General features: G+C 38.7%; 1 protein-coding gene across 1 annotated transcript; it reads right to left on the reverse strand.

Annotated features, from left to right (window-relative positions):
- Window positions 1-226: 226 nt before the first annotated feature.
- LOC115371755 (protein phosphatase 1D-like) lies at window positions 227-14,600 on the reverse strand. Its single transcript, XM_030069268.1, has 7 exons — window positions 13,944-14,600; window positions 9,985-10,213; window positions 6,122-6,246; window positions 5,814-5,995; window positions 5,158-5,385; window positions 4,722-4,809; window positions 227-2,899 (listed from the first exon to the last, which is right to left on the reverse strand). The coding sequence occupies exons 1-6, from the start codon at window positions 14,461-14,463 to the stop codon at window positions 4,726-4,728; spliced, it is 1,368 nt and encodes a 455-aa protein (XP_029925128.1). The 5' UTR covers window positions 14,464-14,600; the 3' UTR covers window positions 227-2,899; window positions 4,722-4,725.
- Between the last annotated feature and the right edge of the window lie 3,692 nt (window positions 14,601-18,292).

An 18,292-nucleotide genomic window follows, 5' to 3' on the forward strand; every position in this document is an offset into this window, starting at 1 on the left:
GTCTGAGTGAAAACGTAATTTCTATGTTACTACAGACATTCAAACTACCATGCATCAGTAGACAATGTTCTGAACAGTACTACTAACTTTTTTGCTATATAGTCAATCATCAAGTTAGTGAACTGAAACAAGCTAGAGTTACTAATTAATGCAATCATAAGTAGTCATGGAAATCTTGGACACTTGGCTAGCATTTTGTTGTAGAAACCAATGACGGGACAATAACAATTGGAAAATGGAAACTTTAATACAACACACACAGATATCCAGTCACTTTCAAGGCATGTAGCTAATACAGTTAATCCTGAAAACTGGGTGTAGTGGATGTAAAGCCAGAAACTGTGACGTAATTGTCAAAACAACACATATGTCCATTAACATCTATCACCTCTGGACAATTTACAACATACAGAGTAGATCTGAGCATGCCAGACTCAATAAAAAATCAATTACTGTTTTGCATAATAATGTACTGCACAGACTTACTATTGCATAATGATGTACTGTACAAAATCAACAAACTGCCCTTTGAAATAATTGGAAAACATTTACCACATGGACCAGGGTTAATACTCAGCAGTGTCAATGGAACAATGATACTGGTGTATGTAAAGCACTATGATGGTGCTGTAGAAATGAAGGCGCATGATTCATGGTTGACAGTGGGCTGCAGCTATTCTTACAGGGGCATATCGTGATGCTTTCTCATCCGTTTGGGTCTCCAATCACAAAATGTGAATAGCACCTTTACTTGTTTCTGCTATGGCAACAAAGACTTGCCTAATGTGCAAAATGACAAAAAAGAATCAACTGTAACAATAAACTGGGCTGCCATATCAACAGAAAGCAAAATGTTGCTCGCTCACACGGGAATTTCATTACAATTTATAATGTGCTATGGTTTTGGCACTTACATGCCATGAGTACCCTCCAGTGTTCATGTGAGGTTGTGAAGAAGAATTATGGATATAAACAGTATACAGTGTTGTGAGACTGTGAGAACTAGAGGAAGACATTTAAATTGTGCTGACTCCCAGTGAAAGCCCATTATAATGAACTGAATGCAATACAAATGTAAACCAAGGACAAAGACATTTAGACCACTTCTCATTGAGGCACAGGTACTGATCTAGGCTTTTATGATCAGGGACATTTCAGGCTTTTGTCAAATGTTATTTAAAAAATCTTGTACTTGTGTTTCTACCATAAAAAAAACAAATGCTTTTAGAAGGCCAAAGGTTTGGACAAAGAAACATCCAAATTGGGCAGTTAATGAACAAAACGCCTGAAATGGTAGCAAGATCATGGCTCAGCAAATGACAAGGAAAGAGCCATTACCATCTCTTGGCAACATAATATACCAGATATACAGTGGGGTCCACAAGTCTGAGTTCACTACCAAGAAAACTTTAGTATCATCATTTATCAAAGTCTCAATTTTTCAGAATTCAAGAATCTGCATGATGCCAGTATGTTGTAATATGAGTAGCCTTATCCTTTTTCAAATGCCCTCAGACATTTTCAGTGGGGTTGAGGTCATGCAAGTCAGGATTACAAAGTTAGCCCCCATTCGTACAATGTAATTGTACGAATCAGCTGAGCAGTACCAACTGAGATGAAAATGACAGTACGTAATTGGACATTAGGAAAAACAGACAAAAAACAAATATGACTCAATTAATACCAGCATTCTTAACATGCCATTCAAACTTCAGACCATTGCTTGCCATGTAACACTATTTGGCATTTGTGGACCATTTTGGGTTGTATAGTCACTACCATGGGTTTCTGTTGCATCCGAGTATGCAGCTTAGGAGCTTGAAAAACAATATCCATGACCAGATGAAAACACCACTCACCACCAGTGCATCCCTTATTTCAATTGTACCATAATACAGTCTCTGAGAAAGACTGATAAGTTATTGGATCAGCACATGTCCCCCCCCCCCAAAAAAAAAGAAAGAAAGAAAGAAAGAAAATTTATGTATTCTGTGAAGATCTAAACTGGAAGATAGCGTGCGTCACATCTCTGAACTCACGCGAGACCTGAAGTGATCTCAGATTGTACTAATTTCAGATCTTGAAAATAAGTCATTTGGATATACTGTACATACTTATAGGTATGAAAATAGATTGCGTAGATTCATTATTTCTAAAATCTTACATATTTTTCCCCAAAAACTAACATTTAAAGAGGGGGTCAAGTGGCAAAAATTACCAATCATTAAAATGAATTCATGTTAAAAGAATTAAAAATAATAATAATAATAATGGCCCAGATGACAACACATTTACATTCTCATATATTTACATAAAAAAGACTTTCTATAAAAGTATACATAATCTATGAATAGACCTGCGGCACACCTGGTACAGGAAGGTTGACAAGATGCATTTTTCGGCAAACGGATGCAGATCATCGTCTGAGCCTCGTGGCGATTGCGCTCTTTCTGCAGGACAAGATTTAGCACACACACAAGGCAGCGTTGTGGTGCTGGGGTAAGATATTGCGGACATCAGAGGAGCTTTTCTGTCTCTTTTGAGCACGCCTCTGGCATGTTTGTTCATTGTGTGCTCTGCTATGAGGCGTCCTGGGTGGCGAACTTTTGTTAGGGGACCGGGTGAGACGACAGTGAGGAGTTCTGGGTTTGGTGGAACTGTGCGGAGAACGGCGAGGCCTCTTTAACGGAGGAGAAGATGTGGCAGAGGGCACTGGAGTCCTTGGATCTTCATTTTCAAAAACGTTCACGGGATCGTCTGAGGGGGGTGGAGTTCCCCGCAGAGCGTCAGGCGGCAGGTATGAGGTGGCACAGAAAGCAGCTCCACACAACCCAGTTTTCTGCTCGAGATTTGCGGGGCATTCACTGAAGAGGGAGGGAGTGTTCACTGTGCGGCTCACCTGGGGACAAAATCAAATCAAACAGTTGTTGGACCTGCTATTTTTCCTTTTAGAGTTAAAAGACAAAATGAACCTCAACTTTGTAGTGATCCAGTGTAAAAAAAAAAAAAAAAAAAACGTGCACAGATGAAAGCTATAAATATATTACAAATGGCCAAGATGACAGTCAGGACAACAAAAAACAACTGGGTAAAACAATTTTGGATTAAGAAGGGCCTGAATTGTTCTACAATGCGGACAGTGGATAGACAGCAAGTGCAGATTATCAAAGAAGGCTAAATCTGGGTCATTTAAAGCAAACTGTCTGTCTGTCTGGCCGGCCTGTATCTAATTCACTGATTTTTAAAAAGATTTTAAAGCTGTTTTTTCTCTACAATGTTATAAAAATTACTGCTACATTACAGACAGATCAAGTCACCACCTTCCAAATAAGTAACCCTCTCTTAGAAGTGTTACAGAAAAAAATACTCCTCTTCAGTTTTCAGTTACTCTGTCTAACTGTACAGATAATAAATTTATGAAAAGAAGGGAATGCACAAAAAATAATGTCCCGGCTATTTATAAAACAAACAAACAAACAAACAAACAAAAAAACAGTCAAAAGTATCACTCATCAGTGCCACCATCTTCTAACCTGATAAACTGAAATAGTGAGTGCAAAACACTGGGTGCAGATTATATAAGGAATTGGTTAGAGTAGTCTCATTGGCAGTGTTAATTAACTTTGCAAAATTAAATATATTCCCTTTGCAATATCTCTGTTGCCAGGGTAACACCCATGGGACGGACCTGGATCAAACCTATTCCAATCCCATTTATATCACGAGACTCTTATGCAATGGGGACCCTACCTCTGCTCTAGGAAAGAGCGCAAATGTTTCTCAGTCCCATGTCATTTATGTTCCCCTCAGCTGGGGAACATTGACAGTGGTCTGACCATTTGTTTTAAGGGTGCACTATGTAGTGTTGACACATACTAAAAGGGAGAGCACTATAAGTCAAACAGAGGATGCTTATTTAATAGTAAAAATTAAACAATGTATGCAAAAATGCATGCAAACAAAATTACAGGTCCTGCTAATAGAAAACAACTGCTATTTTTTCCAGTATCCTGGGGGCCCACTTACGCCTGAGGATAGTTTGTTTATATTTATGCAAACATCATAAACCACGTTTGTAAATACCATTTGATTTTTTTTTTTAACTTCCTTTAGTTTAAAAGTTATGTCTCAAAAATACATACTGCACCTTTAATGATCAAAACAGTCATTTAAATGGCTCACAAAGTGTCAAGAATGGCAAGGTAAGCAACAGTGGAGTAAGTGATCTGTGTTAAAATGAAGAATCATTTTAATGTGTTACTACCACTCCAATTGTATGCACTTAGGCCAGGCAGTAACAAACGTCAAGGTAATGCTTATTATAAAATTATTTTCATCTGGACAAGTAGTTTCCTATACTGCCACTGGTGACACGTCATTGTGCGTTCAGACTTTAAACTTTGTAATTAACATGTTATTTCTCTGATAAATTACTTGGGATATTACAAAGAAAAAATGGGAAACATCTAAGGAGGAAGCACCGATACCTGTATTAACTATTAATTAAATCAGTTAACAGATTTTTTTTCCAATTGGAGAGGAATAGTATCACTGCTACTACTATTGCTACAGTTCATAGTGATCACCTTCCCAAACAGACAAGACTCCAATTAGAGGAGGCCGGCGTTGTCCAGTAATGCAGCTCATTAGTAATTTGGGTTAGTTTACTGGCTGGCCATGTTACTAACACTGTGATACATTTTTATTTGCTGAGCAGTCACCTCACTACCACTCCAGGCATGTCCACTCCTCATGTTCTTCTTCATATATCTCATCTTCTTCATAAAACATGCCATCCTCCTCCTCCGCCTGTTGGCCCCGGGAAAAAAAAAAAAAAGTGACTTGGTAAACTTGTGGTCCAGTAATGCAAACCACTGGCGTGACCTTGAGTCAACAGCTAAGGAGCTGCTGAAATTGGGCTACATCTCCATCATACTGGTAAAAGCGGTCAAAAAAAACAACTACAAATAAATGTTGGACAAATATAAAACATGCAACAAACCAATTAACAGCAAATTCAGCATATTGTTCCATCAAGAATGGTCTTGAGGTAATTTAAGTAAAACTGAACAGTGACCAACTTTGCATTTGGAAAATATCTCTCACTATAGTTGATCCTGATGAAATACTCTGCTGCAACAAAGTGACGGCACTAACCTTTACAACCTTACATGTGTTGTAAGGCGTTCCTGGGTAGGGAACATGATCAATTCCCATTGCCATGTCAACAACAATCTCATCTCGATGCATAGGAATAGGCAGCCCCCCACGCTCCTGCAGGGCCAGGACAATAACTGTTGTGTTGTCTGCGCGAAGCATGCGCTCTTTCCAAAACAAAAGGGCTGTGCATCCCAACCGAGTGGCACAGGACATTCCCTTTGGTCCCTTTGGAGCAGGCAGAGAAATCAAACAGCAGACAGACAATGATAATTTGTTGTAGATAAAGCCATGTTGGAATTACAATCCTGTAAAACTCATCCCATTTGGCTCAAGCAGTGGCTGATCATGGTGAAAATAACACTAACAATAGTGTCTATTTTGCTAGATTTTGGTAGACAACATTACTTTGCTGTTCTTTAAAAAAAAATCCTTTTTTTATCATGTTTTCTTTTTATCAGATATTTTAATCTCAAATGGACATTCTAAATGAAATCAAATCTTTCACTGCTGCCAATTTCCCACATGCCATATTTAATTGCAGAAAATAACTTTCAAATTCTGTGCAACCCTTGGCAGAAAACCTACAATCTAGGTATTCTAGTGAGAATTTCTATAAGCAATATTTATAATGAATTCTGTGCACGAATACATACCACCATTTTGTCATGGCTGTAACACATATTGACAGCATCCTTGGGTGGCATCATGTTCCACAGTCCGTCACTGCCGAGGATGATGTAGCGATGCCGCTTGGGGTCAAGGGTCACCACAGTGGTATCAGGCTCTGGGGAAACCACAAACTCCCCACTGTAGAAATCATAGCTCCAGAGATCACCTTTCAAGAGTAAAGAAAATAGGCAATATTCAAGAATAATGAGTATTTATTCTAAATATTTATGTGCCTGCATAGAGTCTAATTTTGTGCATATTAATGCCAGATATAAGAGTGCTCTGTGTTTACCTAGGGCTCGGGCTACAGCCAGGAAGGGGATCTGGTCGATGACAGTGCTCCTCCGTACAGGGCCATTGTGGGTCAGTCTGGGTCTCTTCCAAACAACACGGTTCACCCCAGACTTCTTCATTACACTACAGTTATTAAGAAGAATTAACACGTCACATTTTAATGTAAAAGTTTAGCTTTAAAGTTACGCTGAAAATAAATGTAAAAAGTCAACAATTTTGCTGTGCTGAGGGATAACAGAATCCCACGTTCCTATTTAGTTTGTGATATTTCAGAACTGAGATACCACCTTTTTGTGCAAATTGTACACTGACCTTTTTATATGCACAGAACTAGATCCTGAAACATAAGCTGTCTTCATTTCAAGCTATGAGCTATGACTTCATTTCTTTTTCCCCATCTTCCCACACAGCACGACTATCATCAAGGAATCATTAATCTGATGTTCTGTTCTGACATGAGAATGGTGGGAATCATGTCTGCATTTTCATTTTTCATTGCTAAATTGGGCAGAGAGAAACATTTGTGCCATCTGTTTTTAAGCAGGAATCTCCCGTCCATAATGACCCAGTATGGGAGTGAGCTGCCCTTTCATCGGCTTGAGATCACATCGCTGCAGATGCACAGACCCAGCACTCAATTTTATTGTTGCAAAATTCTGTGCCAAATCACTGCAAAAGGTGCATTTTTGACAACTCAGGTTATGCATGTTTTGCAGGTAGTTCCCCAAAGTCCTACAAGGTCTATCGCTTATATATGTCTGTCCTCTCCAGCTCAGGTTTTTCTTTGCCAACCTCACATCATCTGGGTTGGAGAAGAGGCAATACTTGAACCTAAAGAGCACTGAGAAATTGACAAAAAAAAATTGCGGTTAGAGAAATCATTTAGGTCCATGTCTAGGGACTAACTGGACAAAGGAATGTAAAGAAATTGCTCCAGTATGTTTTGTCTCAGATTCATACACAGCCATTCAAAGAGCCTGCCTTAATGTTCTTCTAAGACAACAAAATGTAAGCATAAACTTATGGGCTTTCAACTTTCCTATTTCCTTTTATTTCCCACACAGTTTCAAATTCCAGCAATTTCTCTGCTCTTCCCTTTCTCTTTAGTCTGGTTATTTTCATAATCAATTACCAGAACCCAATTATGTTGGTCAAAGTCTTTCAAATATAGCCTACTCCTAAACCAAAAACAGCACTTTTATGAAGAAAAGGCTACCTTGGGTCAAGTTGAATGGAATGCCTTAAAGGAACGTGCCACTTTTGGGGAGATTAGCTTTTTGTCTATCATGTCTACAGTCAGTTGAACAGAAATATACAAAACTCATCCCTGTGCACAGCAACACAGTGAATGACTGTGGGTGGGAACTGCTAGCCTCCAGAAATTAGCTTAACTCCTCCACTTTGGACTCTGACATCAGTGTGGAAAAGTGGAGAAAGAGGAGGCAGGGAGGTATTTGGGAAAAACAGCATATGTTTCTTAATAATCTTTACAGACAGACTTATGTGTCTCACTTACGCTATTCACATGTAATCTACTATTTCTAACAATGTTCAAATGTATGCTTAATGTGCACGGTGGAAGACAGACAGGCCTCTGGTGCAGCTGAGGATGGTAAAACTCAAACTGAAGGAACTAACAGATTTATCTGTATGCCGACAAGATGTAAATGCATATCTGGATACTGCAAGTTTTGTGTATGTTGTGTGTGTTAAATGTTTCTTGCATTAGGCCACAGGCCAGCCCCATGACTAACTGTTTAGCTCTTAACCAGCAACAAGATGAAGTGTCACTGACAACAGGAATACATGCACTCAAAAACCACCTCCTGTTACTGAACACCTGGTTCTAGCATCACAGAGATATTTTCTTCAACAGTAACCGTGTCATGTGCAAGTTTACAAGTGGCACGTGGTTCACTATGTACTCTGGTGAAGTTGATCAGATTATCAAACAACCAAAACAGCCAGCGCTCATTTTCAGGTTGTGGTCAGTGACTAGTGGGGCTTGCTTCACCAGAGCACATAGTAAACTTATTGCTGTGCATGCAGAGCCAGTGTGTCACTAACAACAAACTCAATATATAACTCTGTATCCAAGAACCCTGAAGTCAGACAAAATTATGTTGTCAGATGGAATTTTTTTTGTAGGCTAGTCATGGAAAGTTAGAACCTTGCCCGTTTTCCTTTTGTATTAAACAGCAAAAAAGTTGCAGCATGATGTGTATGAGTTAATTTGCCGTACTTGACATAACGGATCCTGCAACTTGACTATTATCCATGCACACACCGTGATGACAATGCAGCCCTAACTGAGAATCACATCTGCGTGATGTGAACCACGATGCTTAGAGAGCGGGAGTCCCCATGGCCCAGACATACCAAACCGTCATCAAAAGAACTAGCAGTGACAAAGGCCAACTGTTACATCATCTCACATCGCCTTTATTGGGGCCAAAAAGTTAAATGCACTTGAACTTATTGCAAAGACTACAGCCAACGGCCAACTAGCATGTGCGTTCTGCTCCTGCGTGAGAGGATATAACTCTCCTTGCCATCAGATGGCAGTAGTCTGTATTCAAAAAAGGAAACCAGAGACCTTAGAATACAGACCATAAACAAAGCAACTTTTGTGTACCATTTTCACACTACTCCGGTTTTTGTAATACAGCAACTCCTTATTGAGAATATGTCTGATAAGAAGCTGAAGGCCGAGGCAAAATATAATTCCCTTTCTCTTCTTGTGCACCAATTCATTATGCTGAACAGCCATTCAAAGTGATCTCTCTCACCAACTGGCTCTGCCAACGATTCAACATGGTCAGCTGGATGAAAAGCAGCGGACAGGGGTCCAACTATTGCCGACAGTGCAGGAAACACAGCAAAAACTAGGGCCACAGATGTTCACCAATGGCCAAACATTCACCGGCGGCCGACTACTGGCTTGGTGTGTCACTGCCGTAAGAGAGTCAACTGATTGTGGGTTAACTTGCCATGGATTTCATGCCATGTTTGATTCACATGGAGCTCTGTTTCTGTTCATGGATATTCTCCATGTAATAGACACCACTCTCTGCACAGTTAGTATGATTAGGGGCATATGAAATATGCTGGCCGTTCAAACACTGACTGTGACGCAGACTGCCGAGATACAAAAATCATGATGGTGGCAGTGTATAAGTTATTTCAAAACACTTCAGCAAGGCTTGTGTTTTAGTTTTACAATGGGAACACGGAAGGGGATAACATCTTCAGCAAGAGAGAAAGACTGGTCAGCCAGAGCAATACATGTACTGAGCAGTTGTGTTATTGTACTCGCTCAATGACACTAAACTGTCGCTCAACAACTTGTCCTTGTCATGCTTTGCATTGTCTTTTGTACAGTCCGCTTTTAACAGTTAAACTTCTACTCGGGTAACCAAAAAAGTTTCTTCCATGTCAGCTACGAAGGGAAAGTAAAGCTTTTCTTGGTGCTTGAATTGCATGTGAAAGTTTAATATTCCTGCTTACAGCCATTCTGTCTTTTGCTTTGCTTGATTAGGATGCAGGTGTTGAAGCAATTTTGCCAATTTCAAACAGCTCAGTGGTACACACTCCAAGCTCCAGCCTACACATGAGCGTGCAAAATTGTGAACACTCAGGCTTGGCATAGATGCACTTATCCGATGGCGAGTACGTGCATCAGACCCTGTACAATACAGGTGCATCCTCTGTATTTCTATAAATAATGTTGAATGAGTGGTGATTTGTTTCTTGTGAATTTCAGACTAAATTCATGTCTAATTTCTATCAGTTAAACATAAATTCTGTGCTATGCAGGACTGCTGCACTGGATTAATATGGAGCTCTTTCCCTCCAACTCACCTGCCACCCAGCCGCTCGATCCTCTCTTTTTCTTTAGGAAGTTCAGGTTTGTGGTCTTGTGTGATTTCAAGTGCGCGCAGGGTGATATCAGAGTCATTGTCTTTCACCCCAATCACCACTGCTGAATCTCCTACATGGGCAACATACATGTGATTACCCCGGATCACAATCACGCTGGCTGTGGTGCCTGATGTACTGGGCAGGCCGGTGAGAGTCTTTGGCCACTCAGCTGTAAAGGAAAACATGGATAAAAATGATTAGAAATGGCTGACATTAGTGACTAGTGGAATGTAGTTAAAATTAATTGAGAAAGTTTATATATATATATATATATATATATATATATCTCAAATGTAGCTGTGAGATACAACTGATGTTATGCTTTTTTTGTTCTGGGAAGATTTTTTCAACACTATTAAAACTTTATACAAGGGGTGCAATATTCACTTGTGGTATTTTATATGTCTCAAAGGTTTGACATGTCCTTTGGGATAACACAAGGGTGTCAGTTTTCTCCGTTTTTTATTTTTGTTAGTTACACAAACTATTGCAACACATTACGAAGCATGGTTTAGATGGATCACCAAACATCAGGCTACAAAAAAGCAGGCTATGTGGAACATTTTCCACCACGGATCTGTTTCGTTATATAGGTCATGTTCACTTTAATCGTGATAAAATCCCCTAGCTGGCAGAGTTTTATAAACACACACTCTTGCCTTGTTTAATGGTCTATCAAACATAACTCTTCCACACAAATATTTATATGGAATATCAAAGATATTCTGTACAGAGACAAAAGCATTTTCTTTGAGTCATGCTATACACAATAACACTTTAAATGCCAATCAATTGCTCAAAGACCATGGTTCATTATTTTGATACACATAATTACTAGAAAATTTTAAAGCTTGTGTAAAAATGAAAATAATATATTTGACACTCTTCCAAAGAAGACTGCTGATGAAGAAAACAGAAAGAGACATGCCCAGGTACAACTGACTGTGTTTTCAACTCTGTCATTAGTCTAGACACCCATTAGAGTTTTAATGGGTAATCTGCAACATCAAGAGTGAGATGAAACGCTGAAATGAGCCCAGGAAGCTGATGAGGTTATAAAATGTTAGCAGAGGTCAATGAAGTTACCGACATTGTGATTACCACTAGGCTACATCCTCATTCCCAACTAATAACTAAACTCCACTGCAGATTTACATTATTGAAGTATTGTTTTTTTTTTTTTTTTTTTTTTCCCCAGGAGGACGCGAAGAAGGTAGTGAAATATGCCTTCTGACTCATGTATGATTTGCAAGAAGTAAGTGACTAATTGCCAAGAGAGAGACAGTATTGTAAGCCAGTGGTTCTCAAACTGGGGGTTGGGAGCTTCCAGGTGGTCAGGAGATAATTTTGGAGGGGAACAGGGGAAAGAAATAATAATAATAATAATAATAATAATAATAATAATAATAATATGCAAAAGTATATTTTTTCACATTTTACTCTATTTTTTCATTTTCTTGCAAAACACTGCGTAATTTTAAATCTTCTGTTGATTAAGTAGAGGAGTGTGGGTGGACTGTTCACCACCCCACATATGCAGCCTGTGACAGGGGTTCATAAGCAGGAATTGGTTTATTTTAACGGGTCACGAGTTAAAAAGGCTGAGAACCACCGGTGTAGCCTTCTAACAATAAAATAAAAGTTGCCCACAATCAGCAAACATGACCCTGCTTGACATTTTTTGCAGCTTTACAGTGTTTGTTTATTTACATTCTGCGCCAGTGGGTTTACAAGAAAATTACAGCGGTAACCTACAGGGTTCTTGCAGGAGAACAATGACAGTCATTGCGTTGAAAAGATGAGGATTTAGAAACTGTCTGATTTGTCATCAAAATGGAAATATCCTCTCACACGCTCAACAAGCAAAGCCTTGAAAACAATTCATTTGAAAGAGCTGACCACAAAATACTAAAACGGAGCAAACGAACCAGAAAAGGAAATGTAAATTCCTTCCCACAAGGCAACACACCCAATGATGATGTCCAGCTGCAGGCTCACATTTTGGGGGCTTATGTGTGAGGACTTAAAGTATTTCCACAAACAAGCTGTGCTCACTGTGGAGTCAAAGCAGCACTACATATTTCCCCAAAAATGCGTAGTTTTGAATCAGGTGAAATTAATTACTCAGTCAAGTATACTGTGGCCTTAAGTGCAACCACAGTGACTCACCTGCCTGAGAGGCTGTGTGATGCTTGTCACACGCAGCAACAGTAAGATGGCCTACATAGCCCATTTATGTTTTGGATGGTGTCAAACCACTGACATCTTGGCCTCAGATAACAACCAGGCATTGAATAGAGGTAGTGCAGACATAATGTGCATACATAATCTGTGATAACTGCAGTGCTTGCAGTCCTCCATGTTTAATACATTGTCAGAAAGGTAGTGTTTTATTTTCACCTTGATTTTGCAGGCTATTACAGCTGTACACACACATTGTTAAAGGGCATGGAAAATGTCTGAAATCCACTGTGCATCACAAAAATAACAAAATACACAGCCAACAGGGAAATATAAAGTCATTACTAGCATGCCAGCTGTCTTTTTTGTTAGTATTACTGTCTATGCCCCCCTTTTCTGGTAAATAACTCCATAAGCTGAAGGAGACAATGGAAAATGAAATAAGCAATTGTTTTGTTATGAATTTTTCTACTGCCTGCCGCCTTCTGCTGAGGATCCCCCTTCCAGGCTGGTCAATACTGAAAAACAATTTATTAAAGAATTTCCTAACACCACACCAAAATCAGTGTAAAGCCTGACATCTAATGGTAAAAAGCAGGCCATTAAAACTCACACCTGACTGATACTTGTTGCCGAGTGATGTCATGACTTGTGTGACATCACCTGGTGGCATGTTTCTGCCTACCCCTGAGCCAGAGGTGGCCGCTGAGGAACATCAGCACAGAGCAGGCTTTTTACCCTTCGACGCCAGTCCTTACACAGATTTGCGTTCAGTGATCAGTTGCTTTTGAATTGCATCACACCATTTGATGGAGGAAAATCTGAACGGATTGCACTGTTGACACTTATTCGTGTCCAACGCCAGGTCAGGATTTCACATATCCTGACAAAGAGCAAGACTGTACAAGTGAGATCCATACACTAATTCAGGTTAATGTGAGTGGATGTGTGCAGAGCCTTTCTACCCGAACAGTACAGTCCTGCACACTGGATCAATCAAAAGGACAATGCACTATATGTGCTCTTGTCAAATTAACCTACACTGATGTTAAAACAGAATTGACTTCTGAAAGTAGTCAGTTGTTGACACTCAAGGCTGTTCAAGAACAAGGTGAAATGCTGCTGCCAGTCCTGCGAATATCCCACAACTTGCACTTCCACTGTTTTTAAATGGACAGAAACCACTTTGTATGCTTGCCTCACAAAATAACCAGTGTATATTATTATATGTCAAGTTTTCCACTAAATCTGCTTAACTGGTGCTAGCAGACTATCTCAGCTTAGTCTAGCAGAAAAAATGTTTACCTCAAAGATTAAAGAGTAAACCAGGCTACAGTGATTAGTGATGTTTAGACCAATAAATTAAGTAATAACCATCCCTTGGAAATTTCCATGAGATCCAAATGGCGTGTTAAGTGTCATGGCATATATCAAAAGGCTGTTTTATATTCAGCTAATAAAAGACATGAAAGGCAGAGTGTTTGGAAGAGAATATTTTAAGCAGATGATGCATGGGATAGGACAGCCGGCACAGCAGAGGACTGGAGGTGACCATGCCGGGGCTGAGCAGGACCCTGCTGTTGGCGACACAGCAGAGGCAAACATCTACAAAGACATCAGCAAGGACTGTGGCCAGTGAATATGACTCTGCGTCGTTCCTAGCACGTAAGGCTCGTCTGAACAAATACATGGATGCAATCTTGAGTTTGTTGACTTACGTAGCTTTTTCCACATTGCGTGGTGGCAGGCAATAAAGCCTTTGCGAAGCGCGGCACACACTTCACTGTGATCCTTCGACCAAAACCCCCTTTGCCTTTTCAACAAATCCCACAGATGATCTCTGGCGAAATGTGCTGCTTCTCGACCCCCGTGGCCGTCAAACACAGCAAAAAACGCTACAGACCTCCGGGTGTCGACTATGTGCTCTGCGACTTTTTCGTTTGATGCAGACGTAACGTTACTGTTGTTCTCACTGTTCCCATCCGACAGACTTTCTACCCACATTGCAGAAACTGGAACAGCTTCGGGGCTGCGACTGAGTGTGTCATCTGCAGTCTGTTTGCTGGGTTCACTCTCCGCTCTTCCCTCCCCTGCTCCATGTCTCTGCGAATTTAGATAATCTTCCATTGGTGACGGCGTCGGCTCGTACTCGATTTTTATCTCGAGAACATCCTCCATGTATTTCCTCCCTCCTTGCTCGGAAAACGCACTCATACGAAAAACTACCGCGTCGTCCATGATTGTAAAAAAACCTGGCGTTAGCTACCTAAACAACAATAGGATACATGTAGTTGCTAACCAGTAGCTTACGAGCTAAATATTTGAACCAATTTTGCCGCGATAGTGTGGCCGAAGGCTTCCTTCCTTTTTGTTTATCTTCTCCGACGGGGCGTAAACGTCCCGCTGTACGTAATGACGTCCTATTTTTCCACCTATCAATCTTGGTAAATGCTGCCTAGCAACTACGCATGGACGCCTGACGCTTTTGTTGCCTTCAATTACAGTCGGAAATATTTATATTATGATTAGAGCGCGCACTAAAAAGCAGTAAAACAGAGGAGACTCACAATCTTCACTATTAATTATTGTATTATGCTGATTCTCTTTTCTTTTAAGCTTTTTTTCAAGTTTCTTGTGTTGAATTATTCCGTCCAATATAGGGGCATTAATCATGAATCAATGAATCTGTCGATTAATCATAATTAATAGACAGATTAAGAAAAAAGACATAACCAGGACAACAGTTTATTTAAATAGAAAAAAGAGAGACATAACATAAATTTACAATTAATTAAATTCGAAATTAAACAACAAAAACGGCTTTCATAACGGGTCCATTAAGCACTTCATGAATGCAGACCGTTTTGTATTTATGAATAACAAACATTGAAAGAAAAGCTTCCGAGCTGTATTTGAAGGCAGCGTTAAGCTTGCTTGACCCGAGAAATATTCAAGTGCCTCTCGCTGCAGCACATAGAATGAGGCGGAGTCAGATATCTGATCGGTGGTGTCAACACAGACTATGTATACTCTATCACCTCTATCAAATAGCGCCATCTGCTGGACATTGCATGTACCCGTATGATATTCACTGCTGTGGTGATGGGACTATTTGCTAGACGTCGTTCATATGTATCCTTGTTATGTTTTCCCCAGTGGTTGTGGTGGCATAGCAGCAAAATGTTATATATATATATATATATCTATATATCTATATCTATATCTATATCTATATATATCTATATATCTATATCTATATTTATATATCTATCTATCTATCTATATATCTATATATCTATATATATATATATATATATCTATATATCTATATATATATATATATATATCTATATATATATATATATATATATATATATATATATATATAGATATATATATATATATAGATAGATAGATAGATAGATATATATATATATATATCTATATATATATATATATATAGATATATATAGATATATATATATAGATAGATAGATATATATATATAGATATATTAAAAAAAAAAAAAAATTATCTCTATTTAACCTCATAAATAAAATGCTTTTTTAATGTTTTAATGCCTTAAAGATGCATCCAACTCCATTGACTGTAACAATCTTAGCATATTAAAGCCAACTTTACATGTCATTGTGAAACATCCTACAGGTTTATGTGATCATTGTGAGGAAAATAATTTGTTTAAAAGTGCCATTATTAATTTCAGGAGCTACTGGACAGAATGCTGGACTTGATTGCTTGATATTTGTTTAAATTCTCATAGAACACATTGAGGGAGAACTGCCAAAATACAGACATATAATAAAATAATGCATGGTTATATTGATTAAATTCATATATGAAAAGAACCCATGTTATCTGATGAAATACTAATTACTGGGAAAGATGGATAAATATATAAAACAATACAAGCCAGCCAAAATGATCATAGAAGAAATGAGATAAGAAGTGGCATTTAATGAAGTGTCTTTCAAAAAGATATTTAAGATTGTAAATCATATAAAAGGTAAAAGCATATTTTTTTCAGTTGTTTAAGGGAAACTGGATTGTGGATATAGTCATAGGACGGATCTAAACAGAAGAGGGTGATAATGTCACAAGATTGAATGCCAACTGCCATTAAAGATCAGAAGAAAGTTCAACTCAGCCTGTGCCTTCCTTCTCTGCACGTGGGAGGCTTTCTGCCACAGAGGCATTCTAACCCTGACCCTCACATTCAGAAAGGCTTTCAGGCAGAAATATAGAAGCCTCCCTGCAGAAAGGCTTTATGAATGATTTTATATGTTGTGTATGTTTCTTTAGAGAACATTTCTAAAACTGGGGAGTTGAGATCCAAGAGAGCACACGTGAATACATTCATCAACATGTCATCAACATGTGCAATACTCGCCGGCAGCTGCATCCCATATTGAGTGGTTAAGACAAGCAGGAAGCACCACAGTCAAAATAAGAGCCCTGCTTTCCAAAGAGGAAGCACAACATTGAACTGTAAGGAATAGAGTGAACTGATTTGAAGTGCTGGAAAAAAAAAAAAAAAAAAAAAAAAACAACTCAGTGACCACTTTATTAGGTCCACCTGCACAGTCAAATACAATCCAATCCAACTGTTGTGCCAGAAAGTTTCCGTTCCTGCTGCCTATACTGCTCAGATTTTCTTTTTGTCACAGTAACAGAGGAGCTCATTCAATTATATGTTTGACATTGAGCTCATTGTTAGTGCTGCTGTTGGACTGGACTGCATTATATTGAGAGGTGTTTCCACCATTCTGTCTCCCTCAATGTATTTAAATAGGGAGGACAAAAAATTAGAAACACCTCTAAATATAATGTAGCCCAGTGCAAGACCTCTGCAAACTACAAACCCAAAATAATGCCTTGGATTCACATTTGAGATAGTAGCACTTTTCCTACATGGAAAATTACCTGTCATACCCAAGAACGTATTTGCTCCAGTTCTTCTAAGTTTTATAGGCCTATCTCCTAAATGGATACAATCTGAGGTAAGTCTATGTATACAGCTGAGTCATGAACATTTTTAATTACAGTTTTAGTGCTATTAATGATTTGGCCTTTTCAATTTGATAAAATTTTCAACATCTCTCATCTGCTGCAGGATGTGGACAGCTAGGAGTCCAGTTTCCATCTACTCAAACAGGCAATAAAATGGAATGAATAACAATTTATAACAAATCCGTTTTTATCAAATCAGCTATTGTAAGATCAGCTATTCCTTTCGAAACAATATGGATTTGCATACTTTATTGTGTCTTATGTACATATGAGATGAAGGACTTGGGCATTATCATGCATTTTCAATAATGAAATGACATGATTTTGAAATTCTGTAAGGTTTCTTACCATAGCTTCTACTAAAACTCAGTTTACTTTCTTTCTCTGTGTCTTGCAAAAGGTAACAGTTTGCTGCACAAGATGAATCACAGGAAATGAGTGTAATTTCAGTCGATGCAGCGCCACATGAACTGCAGGACAGCAGTTTTGTTCTCACCAGTGTTTTACCAGCCCATCAAGCAATGGGTCTAAAACACATCTTGCTCGAGCCAACACACAGGCCGCTGGAAACCCTGCCCTGACCGCATGGAATGCCCAAGAAAAGGAGAAAATAATATATCACAAGGGATAAAAACCAAGGAGATTTTTTTTAAAATCCCCAAACATAACATGTAAGCTATTTAACATAAAGTATTTCATCGTGTGGTCAGTGTTGAGTGTTCAGTTTGTGTGTCCATGGCAACAATAATGTTTATACATAGATAGATAGATGTATTTTATTGATCCCAAATTGGGAAATTAAGAACAATAGTAGACTACACAAATTATACCTATCAACAGTAGAAGAGAGAAAAATATAGAGAAATAAACACATCAAATAACTCAATAAAATGAATACAAAGAATATAATAAAGAAACTTCGCATAGTGGTGCTGTTGTACTGGACAATAAAATATACCTATAGAATAGAATACATAATCATAGTATATAATTTATTATATAAATTCCCATGTGGCAGACTCTCTCTCTCTCTCTCTCT

The sequence above is a fragment of the Myripristis murdjan genome, chromosome 14 (genome assembly GCF_902150065.1).
Source record: "Myripristis murdjan chromosome 14, fMyrMur1.1, whole genome shotgun sequence".
In the NCBI taxonomy this organism is placed as follows: Eukaryota; Metazoa; Chordata; class Actinopteri; order Holocentriformes; family Holocentridae; genus Myripristis; species Myripristis murdjan.